The sequence below is a fragment of the Hypomesus transpacificus genome, chromosome 23, assembly GCF_021917145.1.
Source record: "Hypomesus transpacificus isolate Combined female chromosome 23, fHypTra1, whole genome shotgun sequence".
Taxonomy (NCBI): Eukaryota; Metazoa; Chordata; class Actinopteri; order Osmeriformes; family Osmeridae; genus Hypomesus; species Hypomesus transpacificus.
In genome coordinates, this window is record NC_061082.1 from 8,412,590 (window position 1) to 8,421,170 (window position 8,581).

The following is an 8,581-nucleotide window of genomic DNA, read 5'->3' on the forward strand; positions in this document are numbered from 1 at the left end:
TTACAAGATCTTAGTCTTACTCATAACAGCGGAACAAAAAATATAAAGTTGAACTTTAAAAAGACACACATGAACATGGTAAAGCACATGTGTAAGGAACATGGACAAACGCTGATGTCCTTGGGTAGCCTCTACGATGCCTACTATGTAGCTACAACTCTCCAGAATGTTGCTATTTGCCTGGTCGATTTCAAACCTGGCAACAGTTCCACACAGGGCCGATATTGTTACCAGGGAGGATAGAAGCCTTCTCTAAGAAGCTGCTTTAGTTTGATCTAATCAAACAGGAACTCTACTCCTCAACGTTAAGAGGATTGAAAGGTCACAGTTCACCAGCTCTGCCAAGTCACAACTTGCTCTCTTTTGTCTCTCAATGGAATGGTCTGAGTGGGATGGATCCTGTACGTGGTGACTCTTCTGAACATAGCATGGATACCAGTTACCCCGACACTCGCTCAGAATAACCCAGATTTTATCTGCCCACAGGCTGTAATCAAATTCAGGAGAGCCCATTGGGTTGGATCATTCCTTGGGTCACCCCACCTCCAGGTGACTTCCTTTGAGCAGAGTGGGAGAGAGACTGACCGTGTCTCCTATCTTGAGGTCGGCACACTTCCTGAGGCCCTGCAGAGGTTGTCCGTCCTGGCAGGTAGCGCTGAAGGACAGGCTGAGGTCCTCAGGTTGGTCCCACACTGTCAGTTCCACCTTGGAGCGGATGTTCTGGTCAGAAGGACAGAGAGAGAGTGTTTATGGTGTGTAGATAGAACATGGTTTTGAACAATAAGTTACTATTTATAGTTTTGGGCAAAATGTGACAGAAGTGAAAAAATAAATAAATCATATCTAACCAGATATCTCAAATGACAGACTATGATAAATAATCACAGTAAAAGTATGCCTGTATATCAGAGCTGAAACTTAAGGTTGTCACACCATTAGAATGTGCTTTTTCCATGTCTCAAACTGTAACCACAACTAAATACTGCTATTCAGCAATTTATAATGAAGCCAGCTGCATCTTACTCAATACGTTTGGAGTCAGGGTGGAAAAGAGAGAAACGAGAAAATACACTTTTGGTCAGGTCTTGGTTTGATGGATTGCATAAATTCTGTCTTCCCTATCTTCTATATTTCTCCCCCCAAAAACAGATGTTGGAGGCAGAATCATGGATGGAGAGTGCGTGTTTGGACCCATAGTTTGTGTATGTGCCAGCTGGGGGTGAGTTCCTCATGTTTACATGAGCATTCACTCATACATGTTCCTGTTTTCCTGTGACTGTAACTGGGCAAACAGGAACCATTCCTCACAAACACCATCATGAATGGATACCTTTCTGTCTCGCTGATTTAAAGGTTATGGAATTCTTTTAATTTCACAATTCCTGTTAACGACTACAGGAACTGATTGTGGCGAGAAAGGATTCTTGTTACTAAGAAAATGTCAATGTTTTGTCATTATGACAAAAAGATTTTTCGATCTTTACTTTTTGCCTGCATGTGCCTGAAATGATTATCAGTTCTGGACTAATCCCACAGTGTGTGCAAAAACAAGTTGTTGTTTCTCTTCACTGCTCGGAGCAAAAGTATGCTTCGTAGACAAAAAACACAAGGCTGAGGAGAAAAGTTTTGGCTACGAAAAATGAGCAATGACCAATCCAGAAACTGTCTGAGGTTTGACATCTGAAAGCACAGGCACACAATACTCTCTTTGCATTCTCACTTTTCTCTCTCAAACTGACTAACAATGTAAATGATAAAACATTATCGTTTAGCTCACGGCCAAGTCTAGCCAGTCTGGCAGAGTGCTCACTGAAATAAAGCCCAGAATGTTGACAGAGAAAAAACAGCTATCCCATCATGCCTAGGGATAATGGATGCTCAGAAAAAGGGATTACGAGGGTGTTCACTTTGACAGTTATGAACACAAACATTCAGGGATAAATGAGGGCCAAACATAAATCTGGTTAAAAGGAGGTTATACTACACATTTAACTTGACCCATACAGTAAAATTGAAGTGCAGCTATCTTCTGCTGAATAATGTGTCTAGTTTGGACTTCCAGTGTTAGATAAAGTTGACTGCTTTGAAACATGTGGACGTGCACTCAGATTTACCCTTGAACGTACTCAAAGGGGCTCGGGCTCTGGGCCAAAACACTGTTCTTTAACTATAAGCATAATTCTTGCAGAATTAGACACTTGGTTCTTGAGGAGGGGCAAACAGTAAGCTCCAGTCTGGATCTCTGGCCACACAGTGATTATATGGAGGTTTGATCATAGGGTAAGATACATAGCAGGGAGCTACAGAGCTGTAAACAACAGAGTTTCAGTGTTCAGGAGGCAGATCCCCTCTTAAGGGGGATGTGCAGTAAGCAGAGACAGTCTCGAGCCAGTTGTCTGTCTCTTGATTCACAGTAGGTGAGAGTGGAAACCAGACACACACACACAATATGGCGCAATGCTCCTTTACTTACATTGTAGGCATTGATGATTAGCTGGATAATGTTTTTTGAGTCCTGATCCAGGATCTCCACAGTGGTCCCTGGTATTAAGGCTGTAAAGTTCTTCACAAGCAAATGAACAGAAATGTAACACACACATACAATTCTGATTATCTTTAAAGATAATTATTACTACTAGAGTTATGATACCTTGTAAATGACATAGAGTCGTTTAGTCACAGCAAAGATAAGATAAATGTTGTTCTCTGCCAGCTTCTCTCCCAAGAGAGCCAAAGATGGGTAGTCCTGCAGAGAGACGAGAGAGCCAGAGAGAGGCAGAGACAGACAGAGGCAGAGACAGACAGAGGCAGAGACAGACAGAGAGAGGCAGAGACAGACAGAGAGAGGCAGAGACAGACAGAGATAGAGAGAGGCAGACAGAAAGACAGAGATAGAGAGAGGCAGACAGAAAGACACAGCGTGTTGTCATTTCCTTTCAATAGCCTGGCTAGCTCCCAAATCATCCGGTCAGGAAGTTAGTCGAGGGAAGTCATTGCTCTTCAGATTCCAGTGTCATGTTTACATTGGAGTCGCCTGCCACTTCCTCCCACGCCAGCAGCAAGAGCTGGAAACCAAGCCTGAGGTGGCTCATTCAAGCTGTGACATAGTCTGCCGTCTACTCAGCAATATTAAATCAGGAACAATTTTCTGATGTTCTAGTAGACACTAATTAATTTGCAATGAGATATCCACTTGAGGTGAACTGTGAGGAACTCATGCATTTAACAGCTTATCCAGTTCAGCGGTTTCGCCCATAAACAAAGCAGGGTTGTGCTGTTGTGGGAAGCACAGATTATTTTCTGAAAGGAACCAGCTCAACCCGTTTAAAGATTTAACATGGAAGTACCATTGATGATCCATGTCTCGGACTTGACCTGTCAGGCAACCTATCACAGTTAACATAAGAGTAAGAGGGACACCATACAAAATGTTTTTTGGGGAATGACAAGAATACTACTGTAGTCAAGTAGTCTACAGTCGTGTAATTTATGTAAGCCGTTTTTGTATTTCATTATAAATGGACTGAGTGCAATCCACATGATGTTAATTAGATTGTTATTGCATCAGCTTTTAGAATTTAAACAGTAATGGACAAGAAGTGCATGACAATTGATCGGAATCGTCTAAATTTTTTAACAACATGACTTTCATGTGGGTCGTTTGAAATCTCTCCAGGTCTCCTTCAAGACTGCTGCTAAATGCCCACTGTCTGTAGGCTCAATAAATACCCCCTCAAGCCACTGAGCCTGTACTGGTAAAAAAAGGCTTGAAGGAGACAATTATGTCAATTTAGGCATGGGGGGAGTCACTACTGTTAGTCATTTGGCGTTTGAATGGGACAGAAGCCATGCAGGACACAAAACCTTCTCCAGCCTTGCATACCTTCTTATCTTGGCCTGACCCTTGTCTCTATCACAGCTCCAGACTGGTGCCATTGTCAGAGGTCAGATGAGGTCATCCTAACCACAGTTTTAACAGCCTACTTTATGTCTAAAGTGCACCATTACGTGCGGGTCAATACTCACAAATTTCACATCACATTTCAGGTTGAGAGTGACGCTGCTCCTAGACCTCTAGGTTATTTACTTATTTGCACATGAAATAATGAAGTTTCTCTCCCTTGCTAAGAAATTCGTCCAGATTCTTACCATTTCAGTGGAGGCGCTGTACTCGTTCTTCTCATTCAGGTGGCACTGGCCATCGTGGGGCTGGACTAGGCCTCCCAGTTTACCGTCCAGGGCCAGATGGGGCACATCATCTGTGGCAAACACAAGGAGATGGAAGGCCTCCTTTCTCCAGCCTATCCTCTCCTGTCCAGGGGAACACACACAGCAGTTAAACAGGGTGACCCACAAATAGCACTTTTTGTTTTACTTTCTCAAACTGCAAAGAATCTACTCATATCTCACACAAACTAAACAAAGTTATAGTGATAAACCTTTATTGGGGTCATCTCAAGTATGCATGTCATTTATATCCTAGATGGATTCAAATAAACCATTTATAATATACGCATTATATTAAGTGACATGTAAGTCAACAACAGGAAAACATCCATTTTGAGCTAGACATGCTGCATCACTTTCCACAACCTTGGTGCCAACTGACGGACAAAGAAGCAGAGAAGAGAGGCAGATGATAGACAATAGAGAGCAACAAACAGAGCTTTATCCAGAAGGCCTCCATCAATAGGACCCAGTGCACAACAAAAGCTAGTGCCAGAGTGAGCATGGCTCTGTGACTGCTGACTCAAAGTAATGATGCTAAACAAACCTGACCTTTCACCGGGCAGGGGCTGAAAAGCAGCCATTTGCAACACCTCACCCTGGGCACTGAATCACTGAAGTTTTTGCCATAAAGACTACAGTGGATTAGCTTTACAGGCTTTGTTTGAATAACACACATTGTTTTGTTTTTGTCACTATAGCATTTAGCTGGCTGAATTATCCAATTTAGCTAAGCTGCGTGCCAGTAGTGTTGAAGTGTGTTCACTATCTGTGACTAGTGCGCCAGACCATTTCCTGTTGATAGTACATGAACGAAAAAAACATTCTTTACTAAAGGAAACAATAAAGGCTAAGCAATTTGTGAACAGTTCACAATGGTTAGTCATTTGCAAAACAAAACATTAATTAAAACAGTTGAGTGAAGCAAATTTAGTTTTGTGGCAACTCTGATCGTACCACCAAACCAGTCACTGTTCGAATCTTAACTGCTGTACCAAATTACTAGGTAGCGGCCAATGGGAGGGACTCATTCTCTCCCGTAGCAAACAATTAAGCTGAGCACTGAACATTGGGATGTGACTGGGCCTGTCCTTGACTAGCCCTCTTGTTTAACCAGCTGCATCAGATAGGACTTCCTGTTAAAGCCCCCTGGTGCCTTTAATTAACTGAGAAAATATTACTACCTTCAATGGGGAATCTAAAAAGCCTAAAAGACTCTTCCTTTTCTCATTTCCAGTCAGTGTTGAAAGGCAAGCCAACTGAAGCTATTAAAAGTGTGTTTTCACACAGTTTCAGTCATGAGGGAGGAGGTCAAAGACGAGTCAAAGACGAGGACATTTGACGTTTGATTGATAGCTCACCTTACAAACCGCAGCCTGCAAGATGGCATCGAACCCGCCCTCTGGGGCGTCACGGTTGCGAGACACCATCTGCTTCTGCACCTCCTCGTTGAAGCGGTCCACCTTGTCAGTCAGGGACAGAAGGTGTCGGAAACCAAACGAGGGAACACATTTTGGGAAGAGCTTGTATCTGCAGGGGAAGAGGTATAACAACTTCAGAGATTTAGCAACTCTGTACAGGCTGTTCCTCATTACTAAATCATAAGTTAAGGTAGTTGTTAATAAGGCATGTTTGCAATTCTTCTTAGGAAATACAGTAACGATCTGCAATAAATGGGAACGGCCTTTGCACAGCGGTAAAAATAACAATAACTTATAAATGAAAGTAGAATTGACTAAAAAAGATGGGCCAATTGCTATAATCCTGCATCCTGGCTCACATCCTGACTCACACACATCCTAAATGTAGGGAATTTGAATGATTTCCCTTCCCAAAGCTTTGTGTGTATTATGGTTTGTCAGAGGTGAGCGTGCGTTCAGAATTGAATTGCACGCAATGTTATCTTTCATGTGTTCCTGCAGTGGCTATATATATATATGACACACACAGGGAAGCTAGCAGGACTTCAGGCATAACCTACTTGGGCAGTGATGCGTAAGGGGAGTCAGTTAGTGCAGCATAATCTCACCTCCAGGGCAAATGTAGTGTGCGGCTGCTTTTCAGCCTGGTACTATTTCTATTTCCTTTCAGTCAACATTCACCCAACCAACAACTTTGAATCTCTAACATGTCAGACATGGCTAGACAGCCTCCATTTCATGAATCTTATACACAGTGTATTATCAATCTGGGGAATCACAGAGTGTGTCTCAGTTATAAACTGGGATTACATGTGAAAGAATAACACTGGCACACCAACTAAAAGTTAATAGTAAAAACGTTTTTTTTTCTTCTAAATTCTTGTAAATTATAATTTGTTGTCCATCTCATTAAGTCTAATTTCTGTTTCACATGATGTTGTCTGAGGAATTCTAACCACCATCAGTGTTTTTCTCACCCATCACATGGGTTATCCTGGTACTTGGGTGCCGTATAGGAGAACGGCGACATGTTCTTGTCCACGAAGGACCCAAAGCCCAGCCTAAAGTTGCTGGTGAGTTTTCCCATCTCATCAGCAAGTTTGGTGCCTAGGTTGCGTATGGTGTCCAGGTCATCCTTCATGGAAAGCGACAGATCCATAAGGTAGTAGAGATCCACCGGGTAATCCTCCACCTGACGAACCTGCACCTCAAATGATTCCTGGTCCCCTGGAGAAGGGGGGGATGGAGGGGGGGGATGTTTCACCACGTTCAGTAGATCAGATACCGAGCCTTCACTTTCTAAACGTTTTCAATCATTTGCGTCCCGCGACGTCCCTGACTAGACATACCTGGTCGAAGACTCAGAGAGATCTTCTGAGGCATGATCTGGATGACGTCATACTGAGTCGGTCCCGACCCCTTGGAGCTCAGGGGTTCGCTCTTCAGCACCGAGGCGGTGCTCCTGGGGTTCTCGATGAAGCGGGCATCACAGCCTCGCTTCTGCAGATTCTGACTCAGATCACACCGTGATATGAGGGTCCGCACCCTACCGAATTCCTGTAAGGACAAAAAAATGCATGTCATCAAGTGTGTGTACAACATACTGCCACCTCTTTTGTTGCAGTTCAGCTGAGGTGAGAAATTATAACTCAGGACTGGGCCTGTGGTAGCTCTCAGAGGTTTGGTAATGAAGTGAAAACATATTAAATGTTGTTGTTTTTTATCTCAGTGATGTGAGACTTCTTAATGCTGTGTCAAGTAAATCTGCTTCTATTTACACATAACATAAAGTGTGCCAAATTTTTTGGGGCTTTAGCTAGATCATAATAAGTCCTCGAATCGAAATAGAATAGTTATTTAAGTTTTGGCATGTTAAAACATTAGAGCTACACGTTGTCAACCTACCTCTTGAGAGCACCATGCGCAGCTAGGGTGGATGAGAAGACATTCCTCGCAGGATGTAGCGCTGCCACTCATGCATATATTGAGACCTGACAGAAGTAATACAAAAAGGGAACACATAACATTTTGAATGTCTACATTATAACACACATAGCACAGAGACGTGTCAGATCATTCTATACATAAGTAAACGAGTTAAGAGACACAAAAAGAAAGATATAATGACGTGCACTTTAACTTGGCTAGACAAACAAATTATTTGGTAACAGTGTTTGCATCAGTTCACTGACTCCTGTAATAACATAGAGGTGTGACATTGATTGCAACACAGCGACAATGTTTTTGAGTTTGAGACAATGCTATCACAAAAACAAAAACTAGAAAATAAAGCTCATGCATGTCATGTTCCTTACCTTTGACACTTTGAATAAATATTACCCAAACCATGCAGCTGAGAGCTGTACGGTACGTCAACAGCCAAGGACTCCACATATCGTTTAGCACGCTCAGTTCAAGATTCCCGTTAGTTAAGTTTACTGGCGCAAAGTATGTTGTCGGCAGTCGGATCTCATTAGACTAAAGCTCTGTCGTCTGGATCGGTGCAGAATATTGAGACGGTCTCTTTGTCCATTACCAGTCCACCAGAACTTTGTGGCCTCATACTATATCCGCGTCTAGATGATATCACCTATTCCTCAGTCATTTCGAACATCGGGAACAAAACCATGCAAGGAGTTTGAACTGGGTTCAGGTCAAGAACTGCAATTCCCTTTATCATTAGATGTCTACCAAGCACGCGGTTCATTACAATCTAACAAACACCCTTGCTTATTTTTACACTTTTCCTTCGGAGGTAAACTACCAAAATAGCTAGTCAAACACTTTTCTAAATGACGGTATGGTTCAAAGTTGACATATTCAAACAAATGTGACAATCTCGTTCTTCCAAACCTACTTCGCGTCGTTCAGTCCCCAGTACGCGTTGGCTACCATTGGAGTTGAGTCTCCGCCTATATTCTTAAGTAGGGGAG

General features: G+C 42.7%; 1 protein-coding gene across 2 annotated transcripts in view; it reads right to left on the minus strand.

Annotated features, from left to right (window-relative positions):
- The window catches only part of itgb5 (integrin, beta 5), a 30,992-nt gene extending 22,411 nt beyond the window's left edge, over positions 1–8,581 (minus strand). Inside the window, exons 1-9 of one of the 2 annotated variants that reach the window (XM_047046399.1) lie at positions 8,506–8,581; positions 7,554–7,639; positions 6,998–7,205; positions 6,626–6,875; positions 5,589–5,757; positions 4,150–4,311; positions 2,651–2,746; positions 2,474–2,563; positions 586–720 (exon numbers count right to left, since the gene is read on the minus strand). In XM_047046399.1, coding sequence (XP_046902355.1) covers positions 586–720; positions 2,474–2,563; positions 2,651–2,746; positions 4,150–4,311; positions 5,589–5,757; positions 6,626–6,875; positions 6,998–7,205; positions 7,554–7,625 — 1,182 coding nt within the window. In that variant the 5' untranslated portion in view covers positions 7,626–7,639; positions 8,506–8,581. Of the gene's footprint in view, positions 1–585; positions 721–2,473; positions 2,564–2,650; positions 2,747–4,149; positions 4,312–5,588; positions 5,758–6,625; positions 6,876–6,997; positions 7,206–7,553; positions 7,640–7,963 lie in introns of both variants that reach the window. The other variant, XM_047046398.1, reaches the window with a different exon arrangement.